Source organism: Euprymna scolopes, chromosome 8 (genome assembly GCF_053919585.1).
Source record: "Euprymna scolopes isolate OS-2025 chromosome 8, ASM5391958v1, whole genome shotgun sequence".
NCBI classification, from domain to species: domain Eukaryota; kingdom Metazoa; phylum Mollusca; class Cephalopoda; order Sepiida; family Sepiolidae; genus Euprymna; species Euprymna scolopes.
In genome coordinates, this window is record NC_136489.1 from 119,295,545 (window position 1) to 119,312,893 (window position 17,349).

The window sequence follows — 17,349 nt, forward strand, 5'->3', positions numbered from 1 at the left end:
TTTTAAATAAAAATGATTGGATGGGGGGGGGGGTCCCTTGTGCTGTAATACAGCCTTATTTCCCTTCTGTATTAGTTATTTACGTCGGCTATATATATTTTTTTAAATCCCACATTATCAAATGTTTTTGATCTTTTTAGAATTTTGAATGTAAGATTCAACTTGCTATAATTTATTTTATTTATCTTTTTCCCCCCAAAAAATATAACGATCTTATACAATAAGTTCTTTCCAAACAGTACAGAACAGCATTTTTAAAGGATGCTCCTAACGTTAATATTAACCATTTAAAGAATAAAAAAAAAGAATCTTAACAAAATAAAAATAAAACTTTTCTTATGAAAAAAAAAAAAAAAATACCAATATCACTTTAAGTTTTTGTTGTTTAATGCTTTCTAATAAAGCAATATTTTCCCCATTAAAAAATATGAGCATAAAAATTAACAAAAATTCAGAACTTATAGCAATTATTAATAATTATTTGAGCGACTTGTAGAAAAGTATAAATTTTGATCCAACGCAACCAAAAGTGTTAAATGCTATTTTTTAATTAAAAAACAAAATCAGTCAAGCTGTTCTTTTTGCTTCGCATGATTTTGGCTGAAAGCAAAGTCGTTCTTGTTGAAATTACAGGCATTAAAAATCTTGTTCAAGGGAGATCACTCTAGATTCCGCAACTGAGTGTAGCTATCGATACTTACCAAAGTCGGGAGTTGCATAAATATCCAAAGTGATATAAGTATAAAAACAACAGAGTGAAGGATAGAAACCATGTTTGATTTTTTTTTTTTTTTTTTTTGATTTTGCTTGATTTTTTTAAATGCGTTTACCAGGATAAAACCACAACCAGTGAGTGTAGAAAATACTTGTGACGGGAGGTGGACAGATCCAGGAGAGAAAGAGAGAGAAATCCAGGTGCTTTTTAGGACCCAACAATTTTCCGAGAAATGTCTCCCTGAGGTAAGAAACAGGAAAAATATGTGAATAAAAGGAACATCACCATTAAAAATACAAATGTACAAACAAAAAACAAAAGTACAACAATATTAAGTTATCTTCTAAAGAATTCTATAAAATAAAATAAGTATATTTGCATTTGATAACTTTAATGTTTAGTCGTTTTCTAACTTTATTATTAAATTTGACAAAATCTTTAAATGTAGCAATAATATATTAAATATCCTGGACTAAAGTCAAGTTGAATAATATTAAGTTTTAGACAAATTATTTTTGCTATCAAACGTTGCTTTATGAATTGAGTTTGTAAAATAAATAAATAAAATAAAAATTCAGGAAAAAGTATATTGTAATGGATTTAATTATTAAATCTTATATTGTGAAAAATCTTGTATTGGAATACAATTAATTAAATATTGGAGTAAGGAATGATTTAAATCGTTTTATTACAGGTGACCAATATTCAGAAGTTATTTCACTTGGACCATATCCAAACCATTTTCACTGACTTATACTGAGCAACAAGAGAATGCACTCTTCTATTTTCGAAAATATCAATCTCCTCTCCTTCACGTCTGGATTTAGAAAACCTGATTCAGCCTCTTGGTGGTTGTTTTTCAAGGTTCGTGTACATGGTTTACTTGGTTCTCCATTTTAGGATGATTTTCACAATTGATGCCATTCACGTATAATGTCTTTGACAGTTGAAGTCTACCTCACTTTCTAGCTACAGTTAGATGAAACTTCCAGAATAACCAACCATCTTTCTATGGCCTTTTCTTCTGGTCGCAGCATCATCCTTCAAGAACGTAAACAATTAAGTCGGTCATATTTATTTGTGCGTTATTCCATGCATATCTATTCATCATTGCAACATATGTACTGTGATTATGTTTTGACAATGAATATAGCTTTTCCTTCAGTAACTACTAGCAAGGCTGTTCGACATTGCCACAGAAAAAAGTATAACATTTTTATTTAAACTTCTATATTTCTACCTCTATATATTTATATCACTATTTTTTTTCTCTTTCCTCCCTCCTTGTTTCCCCTCTCACCAACCCCCTCTTTCTCCTCTGCCTAACCCATTCCTCCCTTATCTGATAAACTCAAAAAATTGAATCAGCATTTTCTTTATAAATTAGTACATAACGCTATGAAGAAAAAAAAAAAAAAAAAAAAAAAATGAAAATGGATCCATTTGATCTATGGAACACATTATCGTTGGCTGCTTTCCTACGAACTACAAATCCAATGGCACCAAATATTTGCAATAAACCATCCTCAAAAGTTAATCAAATCTTTTTTTATTCCATTCATTACTTTTTAGTCTTCTCGTAATATTCTTTGTTCAAATGACAATCTATCTATCCCATCAACTTACATCCTCAAGTGGATTTTGACTTTGATAAGTGGTCATTCATTAAAAACATCTCTGCTAAATTCTCTGCAAGGTTTTGCTAACAAAAAAAAATCTTTTCTAATTGTTTTGAACAGCTATTTTCTCCAAACAATGAAATATTCAAACTCCATATTAAAAAAAAAAATCAGTTAATATATTTATTATTTTCGTTGGTGTAGGCTAAAATTAAAGTGATTTTCGATCACTTCTCTTGGATGCTGGATAAGAACTGTCTTTCTTGTATGCCCACCTGTAATAGTTTGATTGTTCAAATATTTCTCTGTATGAATTCTGCATTCTAAGACCAGCACACCCCCATCCTTTTTTCAAAGATCAATCTCACTTATTGATTTTTGTGGGAGGTGACGGTAATTCAATGGTTAACGATATGGACTGACGACCTGGGTGTCCCAAGTTCAAATCCAGTTTGCTCCACAAAAATCACTTTCACTTATGATGGCAATCTTCATGTGGTTCCTCTTGTTAAGTACATGGCAACTTTCTAGAAAGAATTCTAACTAGAAAAATATTGGAGAAACCAATGCCAACAATAGAAGCTTCAGTTTTATACAAGATTGTTTTTTGCAGGCTACCATAAGCTTGCTAGCACTTGTATGCTTAACATTAGATGGAATTTCCATGAATTTTTTTCCATGAATTTTCCATTTGTGGAACACATTACAAAACTTTTTTTCCATGTTGACTACAAAATAGTTGTATTCAAATCCAATGTCACAAAAATACTTGTCATAAAGCATCCTCATAAAATCATCAAATTTTGTCCAGTTATCATTTTCAATCCTCTCATAATATTCTTCATCATTCAACTGACAATCTATCCATCTCATTAACATTTTCAAGTGGCATCTGGCCTTGATAAGTTGGGACTTGAAAAAAAAAAAAAAAAGTGCAAGCATTTTGTGATAAAGATAAATCATTAATAAAATACCTCCGATGTAAAAAGGTGACGTATTTCAACAGAAAAAACATGTAAAAAGGGGGTGGCAGAAAGAGGCCGATACTTACAGGGAATGCATAGATGAAGAGCAATACAAGGATCACTAAAAAGATAATCAGAAGAGCTATCAACAGCTTCCACTTGTAATTCTTCCAGACGATGTACTTGAAAGTTTTCCATGGAGAGGTGAACCACATGAAAGAAGTTTCTGGTCGCCTGAAACACAATAGAATCATTTTTAACGTCATTTCATAGAACTGTTTCTTAGGCAAATTAAAACCCTTCAAAATGTTATGTACATTACATGATTGATTGATCCATTTGGCATAATGTTAAGAATGTTTGCGAATGGGCTGGGAGATCAGGGACCAATCCTCGGTACTCCTTGGTACTCAATGTCTCTTGCTAAATATTCAGCATTATAAGGTGAGGATCAATGGTATGTGGAATAATCCAGGGAAACGAGTCACATCCTCCTCTACATCTTAGTGTAGTACATAACGAAAGGAAGTCTTTGGGTTGCCCTTGACTATGGTTGACCATTTTACTTTTCTACATAATACACATTGCATTGAATATGCGTGAAAGTCAGCATTTCCTTTTAATCTCAACTGTTTTACAACGAATGTTGATTGTGTAAGCTGATGTTATTTTGAATGTTTATTATCTATCTAGAAAAGTGAGAATGTGCATGTGAGAGAGGACACTTCTCAACCTATATACTCAACGAATTTTTGATCTACCGACTTGAAATTTGGTATCTATATATCAATACGATAACTGCTGTGTTATTTTTGCATGTAACACTTACATATTTTTTTTTCTTCCGAGTGACTGTCATTTAATTGTTATGACCCTCCATTTCGTGTAATAAATAATTTTACTAAGAATTATTCATAAGTTTTGGTTTCAATTATAGCTGAAGAAATTCAAGTTTTTTATATATATATTTTTATTTTTTTCATAAGTTTTGGTTTCGATTCAAGCTGATGCATCCAAGTCATAAAGATATATTTTTTTATTTTTGAAATCACAACTTTATAATATATAAAAATCGATAGAACATTAATTCTATCATAATATATACGAAATCTGCATAAATTCAAATATCATATTTACGTATATTATATGACCGGGCTACGCTAGCTTAGATAAATACTTTTGCAGTTTTAACAAAAGAGCTACAATAATATCAGAGCATCTCCATTTATACTAAACATTCATAAAATGCCAACATTAATATATTACATATGAATGAGTCCCCCTGTGGAATTTCCACAGGTCATGCTAGTATGACGTATTCGGACATGTGAAAAACTTTAATTGGTTTTCATCCGGAATAAAAGGGCTGCTAAGGAGTCAAATTTGAAAAATTGGTACTTTTATCTGTTTTTCAACTGTTTCATGAATTCGCATGTGTGAATCGTTCGCATGATAGATTACTTATGTTAAGAATAAGTAGGTTTGAAAACACTTTTAAAAGACCGTGTCAAGCTGGCTTAATGGTTATCGTATTTAACTCACTGTCTTTGGGGGTTTGATTTCGATCTCATCTGGAGCATTTTTTGTTTTTCTTACAAGAAGTGAACTGTTTCAACAAAACAATACTTTTATGCACATGTCTCAGTTTCTTTCAGTTTTTTTTTTTTCTTTTACTTCATATTTTTTTTTTTAAAGAAATTTAACATTATGTTTAATACTGGGCAACACCAGGTACATTTTCTAGTTATCTATAGAGTAATATGCTAAGGCATTCAAGTTATCACCTTTCACAGAAAGATATAGAGATCGTCTGCTCAGCAAAGATGCAGAGTAGTGATTAATGTTGCTAAGGTAAAAGGTTTTCAATTTTATTGATTTTAAAATGAATTGTTCAAAATAGAACTATGTCTAATAAGCAGAAGTTAAATGTAAATGAAAAAATGAATAGAAATGATTGTATTATGTCATAACTAAGAATGAACGTCTGTGCACATCAATATATACTTATAAGCAATTATGTTTAAACAGGCATTTCACTTTCTAAGATTGTAATAAGTTGTAATAGTTATTAACTTGTAAATAAACAAGCTGAGCATGCAGCCCCCCCCCTCTCCCCAACGAGTAAAAAATTTACTTTCACCATGGCTAATATTTGTGCAAAATTTAAAAAAAAAAAGTTCAAGGAGTGGTTATTGAGAAAAGTGTGAACAAACAAAAGGACGAACGATTTGGGGGCAATTTTACCCCTAGGGGGTCAACTAGAGTCATCTCGGAAAATCCGTTCTGGCAAGAATTTACTTTCACCATGACTAATGTTTGTGTAAAAAAAAAAAAAAAAATCCAAAGCATGGTTATTGAGAAAAGTGCGAACACACAAGCAGAAGTAAATTATTAGGTCCAATCCCTCCTTTGTCAGGGAGGGTGGGAACCCCAAAATAGTATATATATTTCTGTATAGATTGATTTTATTAAATTTATTTGTTATAGTCAGCTAACGTACTTCCTAACTTCCAACGTAGTACTACCGGAAGTGGTGACAAAGCAAATTAGTTCCTTTGCTTTTTTTTTTCTCTCATGCCTATATATCCCCTGGACATGTGCTCTATTTTTTGTTTTTCCCATTTTTTTTTTTTTTTTTAATTTAATAATCATTGAAAAGTTTTTTCAGCCTCATTTTAATTGAGAATAATTGAAATTAGTTTTTATTTTATTTTTTTTTTTAAGAATTATTGAAAACACATTTTGCGTTTTTATTTTTTATTTTTAAATAATTATTGAAAACACTTGAAAATATTTTGAGAATATTATGTATTGGATACGTTTTTTTATGATGTTTGGAAATTTGTTATTTTGATTTCATTAATTTTATTTTTATGCTTTTATAAACATAGGTATTATAAAAATTAAAAAAAATATTTTAAAATAAATTTTTTTTTATATAATTTTATAAACATATTTCTTACAAAATTTAAAATAAAAAATTTTTAAAAATGTTATTAAAAAGTGTAAACGATGACTAATTGTGTTATTTTTACCTGTATAATTTTGTTAATTTTTATTGTATACTTTTCAATAATGTTCTTTTCTTATATTTCAAAAAGCTGGACATGTGCCCCCCCACCCACCCTTCACGAGTTTGTGAAAAATTTTTAACATTCAAGAAGAGGTTATTGAGAACAAAATTTAAAAAAATATCCAAGGCATGGTTATTGAGGAAAGTGCAAAAAAAAAAAAAAAAAAAAAAAAAAAAAAAAAAAAAAAAAAACGAACAAGAGTGAATTACTTTGTCTAATCCCTCCTTTGTTGGGGCACCAATAAATCAGTTCACAATAGAAATACTGAAGAGCAATAAAAGTGAAGGAACTGATTTGCCTTGTTATCGTTTCCGGTAGTGCTACACCGGAAGTTAGGAAGTACATTAGCTGACTATAACCAAAATATTTTATTTATAGTGCATCACTCTACAAGTGTGTTACTCCATATGCAAACTACAAATATGGCAGAAAACCGAAACACTTCTGTCTGATCAATGAAAGTGAAAAAAATAGTGCAAACTATTTAGCAAGTTGTATTTTTACACCAAGAAATCTAGGGATCGTTTTGCTATGGTATATTCCAGGAAGTTCCTTGGGATGAAGATTTGTTTTTGTATAAATTTTAAATCAGAATACAAAATTTTATTAATCCTTATTTTATTGGCTGCTCAATTGCTATTCAGCATTGTAATTACTAAGATTTCTAACAGTGTAATATAAAAAAAATGACCCTAATTAGATTTATAACCTATTTCTTTCACAGAGTTGAAGGATGAGGTCTTAGTACTGTATGGATGAATTATTCACTCCTACTCCCATGCAGACTACAACATGGATTTTCATTTTATTTTTATCAAGTAATAAAAGACAATTGGAACAGAACTTTTTTTTTTAACATACCAATTATACAAAGCAGGTTTTTATGTACTTTTTGGTTATGAAGTTATAACGATCAATTAAATAAGGGGCAAATTTCTCTTTACTTTATATAATAGAAGATATTAGAATGAAATGAAAATAAATCAGTTGCTAATATATAAACAAAAAAAAAAAAAGAAAGTAATTTACTTTGGAGGCTCCAAATGTGGGTTTTCATTAGGATCTTCACGGGCACTACCAGCGGGACGACTCTCAGCTTCCTCTTGTGTCAGAAGTTCTAATTCCATTTCAATTTTGCCCTGAAAGAAAATTAAAATGGTAAACACAAAGGTTCAAACAAATTGGTAAAATATATGACTACTTCAAAAATTTGTGCTTGAAAGCTTGTCCTCTAAACATGCTTCTTACAAAATTTTAACTATTAGATGCTGAGTTTTTAATAAATCTATACGTGAAAGTATTTTGTGTTTGTTGTATGCACGCTATAATTTTTTTTTTTTACTTTGATTGGTGATGAATCTGATGTCGCTAAAGTAAAAATAAATTCTAGCTTTACTCATTTTAAATTCAATTGTTCCAAAATCAAATTGAAAATAAATACGTTTCAAACAGCAACATTCATTGTATTGATTTTAAGAATATTTTGCTGGCAATTATTTTTATAGTAAGCAGACGGAAAATATTTATTATTTAAGAAATAATGAAATTGCCCAAATGAATACGTTTCTTAAAGGGACATTTGTTTCATGGATTTGAAGAATATTTTACTGAAAAAAAATGACCTATTTTTTTTTTTTTTTTTTTTAAAAGGAAAGAAATTGCTACAATTTTAAATAAATAGACATTTTATTTAAAGAATATTTAGCTGACAATGACATGGAAAAAAGAAAAGGTCATTTTACTTCAGCAGTGCTCAACATCAGAGTAGAGCATAGTAATAGTATGAGAATATGTTTATGGCAACTAAACTGCACAAAACCGTTTATGTGTCATTCCCAGACGGAATTGATTGGTTAATTTAATGAATTTGAGTTGTGGTCGCTTTTACATCCAAGTAGTGTTTACTTTCACTAACTTTTACATCCAAGTAGTGTTTACTTTCACTAACTTTTGCATCGAAGTGATGTTTACTTTCACTAACTTTTGCATCCAAGTAGTGTTTACTTTCACTAACTTTTGCATCCAAGTGATGTTTACTTTCACTAACTTTTGCATCCAAGTGATGTTTACTTTCACTAACTTTTGCATCCAAGTGATGTTTACTTTCACTAACTTTTGCATCCAAGTGATGTTTACTTTCACTAACTTTTGCATCCAAGTGATGTTTACTTTCACTAACTTTTGCATCCAAGTAGTGTTTACTTTCACTAACTTTTGCATCCAAGTGATGTTTACTTTCACTAACTTTTGCATCCAAGTAGTGTTTACTTTCACTAACTTTTGCATCCAAGTAGTGTTTACTTTCACTAACTTTTGCATCCAAGTAGTGTTTACTTTCACTAACTTTTGCATCCAAGTGATGTTTACTTTCACTAACTTTTGCATCCAAGTGATGTTTACTTTCACTAACTTTTACATCCAAGTGATGTTTACTTTCACTAACTTTTACATCCAAGTGATGTTTACTTTCACTAACTTTTACATCCAAGTGATGTTTACTTTCACTAACTTTTACATCCAAGTGATGTTTACTTTCACTAACTTTTACATCCAAGTGATGTTTACTTTCACTAACTTTTACATCCAAGTGATGTTTACTTTCACTAACTTTTACATCCAAGTGATGTTTACTTTCACTAACTTTTACATCCAAGTGATGTTTACTTTCACTAACTTTTACATCCAAGTGATGTTTACTTTCACTAACTTTTACATCCAAGTGATGTTTACTTTCACTAACTTTTACATCCAAGTGATGTTTACTTTCACTAACTTTTACATCCAAGTGATGTTTACTTTCACTAACTTTTGCATCCAAGTGATGTTTACTTTCACTAACTTTTACATCCAAGTGATGTTTACTTTCACTAACTTTTACATCCAAGTGATGTTTACTTTCACTAACTTTTACATCCAAGTGATGTTTACTTTCACTAACTTTTACATCCAAGTGATGTTTACTTTCACTAACTTTTACATCCAAGTAGTGTTTACTTTCACTAACTTTTACATCCAAGTGATGTTTACTTTCACTAACTTTTACATCCAAGTGATGTTTACTTTCACTAACTTTTACATCCAAGTGATGTTTACTTTCACTAACTTTTACATCCAAGTGATGTTTACTTTCACTAACTTTTACATCCAAGTGATGTTTACTTTCACTAACTTTTACATCCAAGTGATGTTTATTTTCACTAACTTTTACATCCAAGTGATGTTTACTTTCACTAACTTTTACATCCAAGTGATGTTTACTTTCACTAACTTTTACATCCAAGTGATGTTTACTTTCACTAACTTTTGCATCCAAGTGATGTTTACTTTCACTAACTTTTGCATCCAAGTGATGTTTACTTTCACTAACTTTTGCATCCAAGTAGTGTTTACTTTCACTAACTTTTACATCCAAGTAGTGTTTACTTTCACTAACTTTTGCATCCAAGTGATGTTTACTTTCACTAACTTTTGCATCCAAGTGATGTTTACTTTCACTAACTTTTACATCCAAGTAATGTTTACTTTCACTAACTTTTACATCCAAGTGATGTTTACTTGCACTAACTTCTACATCCAAGTAATGTTTACTTTCACTAACTAACCAATCACACTCATTGATTACAATATAATTTATTTCTACAATCAATGGATGTTAAGCCTTTTGTTGGAGTGGGTCAAATTTGCAAAGGTCACTTTACTCTGACGTGGAAACTAAAACAATAAGCTGTATTATTTTTTACCCATCATTTTATTCTTATGTTACAATGCAATCACAAACGAGACATCCACACAATTAGCCTGATGATCCCCACACCCTCCGTAATGAAACAAACGTTTCTTCAAACGCATTTTATTTCCTTTTGGTGGATTGATTGTTGCTATTTCTTCTGAGGTGTTAAGGGCAAAATAGATTCATTGATTGATATAAGGGATTGATTTTGTGCTACAAAACAGATACTGTCAAAAATTATGTCAACTGAATTAAAGGAATAAATTGTAAGATGGTCAACATCATGAACTTTGGAATATAGACTTTTTTCATTCATTCAGTATATTGCTCTGTAATTACATCGAGTTTCTTAAATAAGGATTGGTATATCTTATAAGGAAATAAAGTATATTTCTACAGAAATATATATATATATATATATATATATACACACACTAGCTGCACCCGGCCACGTGTTGCTGTGGCTCAGTTTGTTAAAATGGAACACATTCCTCAAGAAAAATTGCATTTTGTATTGTTTATTTACTTTTATTATTTTTTGCAATTTTTTTTTATCAATAAAAGTTGTTTTTTTCCACAAAAATGATTAATTTTTTTACCATAAATTGTTAGGTGAAAGTTTTTTTTTTTTTCAGGAAAACTTACACTTTTTTTTAAAGAAAGTTGGCAGTAAACGTTTCTTTTTTTAAAACGGAATTTTTATTATAAAAAGAACAGATGAATGCTTTATATGAACACTGTAAATAGTTAGGTGAAAGTACCATTCTTTTTAATTTTGTCTTTGTTCAATTTTTTGAGTGGGTTATCAGCGATTGCAAACTAACAAATTTGACCAAAATGCAAATTCAACAATTAAATAATTTTAAAAAGTGCTCAGCTAATACAAATCCTAGTAAATCAATCCCCCTTATTCGAAACACTCATGGGAAGGACGAAACTAAATTATTGCCAGTATGTTTGGGAGAGGTTCTATTTTTTCCTTTTTTCAACATTTTAAGCAGATTTGACACTTAGCTACCAGATTTTAATGGTATAATTTTTAATATAATGTAAATACATCTAGATGTTTATAACTTATGATAAAACTTGCTGAGTATGCGCTGTTTTACGGTTGTTGTAAAAATGGAACGGAAACTTAATTTCGCTCCGTTTTATTCTTTTTTAATTGTGCCCCTCCCCAAACGTTCAACAATTGTACTTTATATGTATAAAACACAAAATATTTTTAAAAAGTTATTAACGAAAGGGGAATAATTCCATTTTTAAACGAAAAAAGTCAGTTTGGTATATCTTTTTGTGATTTTTTTTTACATAAGTCCAACTTACCATTCACATTGGAAATGTCAACATTTATAGGTTGTCAGATACGTTTACAACGAATAAACACTCCAATCTACCCATGTTAAGAACGGCTCTCGGAATAGACACCCCCAACCTCCCCATCTAAGAACGGCTTTTGGAATAGACCCCCAAATCTTGTCAGCATACCCAAAAACCTATAAAAGTTGACATGTCGAATGTGAACGAGGAGTTGGATGTAATGTAAAAATGTACCAAATTTAAAAGGGAACGAAGTTTAAATTTCCGTTCCATTTTTACAACAACCATAAAGCAGAGCATTCTATGAAAATTTTCCTTAACTCAATGTATTAATGTTATTTTTTTTTTTTTTAAGTAAAAATAATATTTATGTTTGGATATAAATTCCTAAACTCATTTCACACTAAATAATTTAGGTGACTGAAATAGGAATCTAATTGAATCTTTAATTTTCTGAATAGTAAAAAAAATGATCCACAATGGTCGATTTGCTGCTAATATCCATTTTTTAGGTAAAAATAAACAAAGAATAGGGGGATCTAGTTTTGAAAGCCGATTTATCAATTTATTTGTAGGTTTCAGACAACTTTTTGATTGTATTTGAAAGATTAAAGACTAAACTTAATTTCCCAAAGGAAAAAAATATTTGAACACGTGAAAAAAAAGTTATGAAAAATGTTTTCACGGTGAGCTTATCAATTCAGCTAAATTTTGAAGTTAAATAAATTCATTGTAAAAATCCTTTTAGAGATAAACAGCTTTCCGGGTCTATTTCAAAGATAATTAGTAAAGTCCTAAGATATTGAATTAAATAAAATAAAAAAACAAAAAACACCTTGTTTGTGCTGAAAATAGCTGAATTAGCCCCACAACCAAGTGTTTTTGCCGTTCGCATAAGCACAACAAACCATACTTTTTGAAATACGGAATATACAGAGGACCAAAATCTGAGACGGTCAAAAAGCTGTCTGAGAATGAGGTCATAAAAGGAAGGAGGGGTGCTGGGTTTCTTTTTTTACTTTTTTACCCAGACGGGCATCTCCATCCGTACAATTCTATTGTAAATGTTTGTATAAATTTTACCATTTTTTAATTTAATTGTTTTTCTATGTTCCTTTTTTTAAATTATTTTTTTTTTTAATTATTGGCCAATATTATATAAAAATTATGTTACACCGAAAGTTTCACATTTTTGTGAGCAAGGAAATTATTAAACTCTTTCATATAAAAATTCTGCAAAATCTGTAATTTAAAAAAAAGAAATATTTTTGCTATTATAATTTTTTTTTTGTAAAAATATTAAATAAACAATGCTTAATTCAATGATAATATCGGTAGTTCGAGAAATTAATTTTTCTTTGAGTTATATCGAATTCATTAATACAGATTAAGAGGCTTTTTTCATAATGTTCCTATAAAAAGTATTTTTTTTTTTTATTGTTACAAATTACGATGCTTTATTTATATCAAAAAAAAAAAAAAAAAAAAAAAAAATTCCTGCGTTTTTTATTTACTACTGAAAACCATAACTTTAGTAAAGGTATTTTTTATTTAAGCAAAATAATACATTTTCACTAAGATTTAAATAAAAAATAATTCCACAATCATTATTTGATAAATACTGAAATTTTCATTAAAATTGGTTAATTTCCTGATTTTTGGTGAATTTTTAAGTAAAGGGAGGGGTCAAAATGTTTATACATTTTGAGTGTCAGCATTCATTTTGCCCGTAGGAAAGCGACCACATGTGATTAATTTAAATTAAATTTCAATCACATGGTTACATTATAAATAATCACGTGATTAAATCCATTTAAAATTTACCGATTAGAATCTGATATTTTTAAAAATTAATTCATAAAACATAAGAATTTGTTTATTAAGTGAGACCACACACGGCCTGTCGTGGTGAGACCAAAACTTCCTTTAAGTGATGTCACGTGACGGCAGGCGGCGATAAATAAATATGTCCCCAAATAAAAAAAAAATACTAACATCGGAACAAAGAAAACCACCTATTTATTAAAGAAAAAGTAAGTATAATGTTATAATTAAAAAGAGATATATAAAAACATGCATGGATACAGTAAACATATTATACAAAAATGTCGAAGCAATTGGTCCAGTGGTTATTTAAACTATTAATAACGAACGAACCAAGAATTAAATTTTTAGATATATAGATGGGAAAATAAAGGAATTTAAAACTGTAAATTAAAATTTACACTTAAATTTATTATTCGACAATATTCCAAAATTTTCATATATATATATATATATATATATATATATGAATTGTTTTTGGAGTATTCTGTTGAATAATAAATTTAAGTGTAAATTTATTATTCAACAGAAAACTCCAAAAACAATTTTCATATATATATATATATATATATATATATAAGTGGTAAATGGTAAAAAAAAAAAAAAAAAAAAAAAACTGAAGAAAGTGCTCAATACTGCTGTAGAGCAAAATATGGTAATAAATATTTATTTTTGTGAAGTCTGATGAAATTATCGGATCGTTAACATGACTCCGTAATCAAAATGTGTAACCAAGCAGATTAAAAACGGTAATAAAAAACACACACACACACATATATATATATATATATATATATATATATAGTATAAGAGTATATTTATGGCAAGTAAGCTACACAAAAATTTGCACTGCAATTATCTAGCTGTTACAACTTTCTACAGACACCATATTTAAAATAAAACATTAAAAAACAAATACAAAAATATGCAAAAACCCTCGTCCACTTACAGCTAATTTTCGCTGTCCAGTTTCATCACTGTAACATGGCCAGAACCCACGCAGTCGCCGCTGTTCAAAGAGAGAGACACTCTTCACAGGAGGTCCTCCAGCCACTGGCAGTTGATCCAATTTACATTGTGATGGTTTCTTTGCTGGCATCGGCATTGCATTTAGATTCAGTTCCACAGATCCTGAGGGTGAAAGAAAAATCATTAAAATCTTTTAGAATTTCTTTCATCAGCAAAAATTCCTTATTGACATAAGGTTTGTCATAATGCTAACTATGTCGCACTAGTAAATAAATTTTATATATATTTTATCTATTTTCTAAGAACAAAATTTTCGCCTCTTCCTTTGACCATGTTCAGTATAATACACTGAAGAAAGCTGGAGGAACGGCCGAAAATGTTCTTTTAGAAAAACAGTTTTTAAAGACATATTCCTATAAAAATAATGAACAAATAAGGTATATTTCTTAGGTAATTGGTTGTTTACATTAAAAGCTTACATGTTATCCGTGACAAGCTAACAGTGCCCTTTTGTTCATATATATCATAAATTAGTTGAAAAAAAAAAAAAAAAAGAAATAGTGCTCAATCATAGGTTCTGCAAAAGCTAAGTATTTTATTAAAAACTATATACTCTAGTATTTGCTTAGCATGCCAGAATTTTATTAATGTGAGCATGTTGAGTTTGACGTTAAAACCAGTTATCCATTTTCTGGAAAAAATACTGAAGAGTCAGTTTGCTACTATAAGTCGGGTTTTTAGCCCAGATCCAGCATGGCCAGACTAATGAAACTGTGGTATACCCAAATAGACACTGCAATGTATAGTTTTTAATGGTTGGTTGGTTGTTTTACGGCATATCAACCCTTTTCGGGTTATTTAATGCCGAATCCAAAGATTTTGAAAAAACTTTTTTAATAGAATATATTTGTTGTTTTCAAATCAGTTTCTATTTAACCCATAGATGGGACCCTAACAGGTACTACCACTCCGGGTCAGAGTGGACCTGGGAGCAATGGTAATTAAAGGGTGGCTCTACACTCCCCAAAGCCCGCAAGTTGGGGCCTCACCACTGGATATAGTTTAAGGTCATATCCAGGATCTAGTTTTTAATGATGATAAAAAAAACACACACACACACACACACACACATAATTTATAGACATATAAAATGAAAAAGTGGACAAACCATAAAATCGCGAAGACAAAATTAAAATAATTTTAGTAGGTTAATATTTAGTTTCTGTTATTGAACAGAAGCTTTGTTAGAGTGAAGCATATTTGATACCTTTCATACAAAGACAAAAATGAGGTAGTCCCACCATGACAGACGGACAAGGCCACTGAATGGTCACAAAAGGTATGAAAATGCATTGTGCGTCATGACTCGCAAATTGTACATATTTTTGGTAATCAATTCGTTGAAAAATCAAATTTATGCTTGAAATAAACCATTGAAAAAAAAAAAAAAAAAAAAATTCAGATATCTACCCAAGAAATCATCAGCAGAGAATTTGTCATTGTCCCAAATTTGTGCAATCAAAATTGGTGATAGGTTTTGTTCAGTTTCATCCAAACTCCAAAAATGTTCCTGGAACAAAATAAAGTTTTCATTAATCATGTTTAACCTGCTTAAAAAAAAAAAAAAAAAATAAAATAAAAAAATAAAATAATCAACATTAATAAAACTGTAGTGACAAAATGTTTATTGCTTCCTGCAGTTTTAGCCAGCAGAGAATCGAATAAAACACAGGGTAATCGGTACCAGTTTCAGATAAAGATAAAAAAAAAAATTTGAGCGTTAGGCCCCACTAAAACAATACAAAATAGTAACATGAGTTTTCGTAGAAACGAAAAGGGACAGACTTATTTTAACAAATGCAATATATACGAGAGACATTCCAAAAGTAATTACTTATTTATTCTGCCTGAATGGATCAGAGGGGATTTCAAATTACATTATGATGATTGAACTTATGCATTCATGACCTGGAAGTTTCATCTCTGTTGCAGATATTGATGGTGTGAGACTAAGACAGCAATTTCTGTCATGGATGTGTGTCAGAAGCAGAGATGTGCGATTGAATTCCTCCATGCAAAAAACATTAACCCAATCAACATTCACTGGCGCCTGTTGAACGTTTATGAAGCCGATGCAGTTGATATCAGCACAATTAGGAGATGAGTTCCTAGATTTCAGAGTGCCAACAGATGTGAAATGACAAAGCATACTCCAGACTTTTACGACCGAGTCATTAAAAGAGGATAGCAAAAATGTATTGAGAATCGTGGTGACTATGCAGAAAAATAAATTCTGCAGCACAAAAGGTCGCTTGTTTTAATGGTACCACTTCCGTCTTTGTAACTCTTCAACGTTTTAGTTTTTAAGTTATAAAATAGAAAGTCTTACTTTTGGAATGACCCTCCTATATGAGGCCCCTAGAATCATACAAGCATCATATATAGAGGAAACATGTTATACCACCGTGTTCCTCAAACTCTCCTCTAAACGAAATGCGGGTCGAAGGTACAGAATGCATCTAACAACACAAATCATTTGGTCAAAATCCAATTTTTATGGAAGATACTCGACAACACCTCTTCTGAAAAAAGACAAACTGACTGATGTCGAGGCTTTGCTCACTTTCGTATTCCCAACACATACCTCTTATTTCCGTGGTGTTCTAGATCAGGGATCTCCAAACTACAGCCCATGGGCCAAATCTGGCCCGCCAAAGTATCTAATCCAGCCCACAGAGCACTTATGTAAGCATAAAAATATTCAGAAAGAAAATCGGAAATGTATGAAAATAGTTTGGTGGTTTATTTTCTTTTTATTCAGAAAATGATTAAATGAATGCGGTTTTAGAGAAGCGGTTTCACTAAAATGAAAAACTAATGAACAAAACAGTATAAAGATACATTCAGGGTTGTTGTTTTTTTTTTTGTTTTTTTTGCGTAGTTTTAAAAAAATTATCAATATGGTCCGCTGTACGAAAACTTTGGTGACCTCTGTTCTAGATGAACAAAAAAAAAAAAAAAGCTCTTTGTCAAGACATGGGAGAAAACCCGATCTCACAGGCTGTCAGTAAAGAACGCATTCATGGATTATGTTGGCAGCAACATCAGTACAGTATTTTTTAATGTTTTTAAA

At 30.2% G+C, this 17,349-nt stretch overlaps 1 protein-coding gene across 4 annotated transcripts in view; it reads right to left on the bottom strand.

Moving 5' to 3' along the window:
* Positions 1-369: 369 nt before the first annotated feature.
* The window catches only part of LOC145283742 (myoferlin-like), a 425,198-nt gene continuing 408,218 nt past the window's right edge, over positions 370-17,349 (bottom strand). For all 4 annotated transcript variants that reach the window (XM_080132804.1, XM_080132803.1, XM_080132802.1 and 1 more), the window contains 5 exons: positions 15,687-15,786; positions 14,197-14,378; positions 7,403-7,512; positions 3,386-3,533; positions 370-955 (listed from right to left, as the gene is read on the bottom strand). In XM_080132804.1, coding sequence (XP_079988930.1) covers positions 923-955; positions 3,386-3,533; positions 7,403-7,512; positions 14,197-14,378; positions 15,687-15,786 — 573 coding nt within the window. In that variant the 3' untranslated portion in view covers positions 370-922. The remainder of the gene's footprint in view (positions 956-3,385; positions 3,534-7,402; positions 7,513-14,196; positions 14,379-15,686; positions 15,787-17,349) is intronic.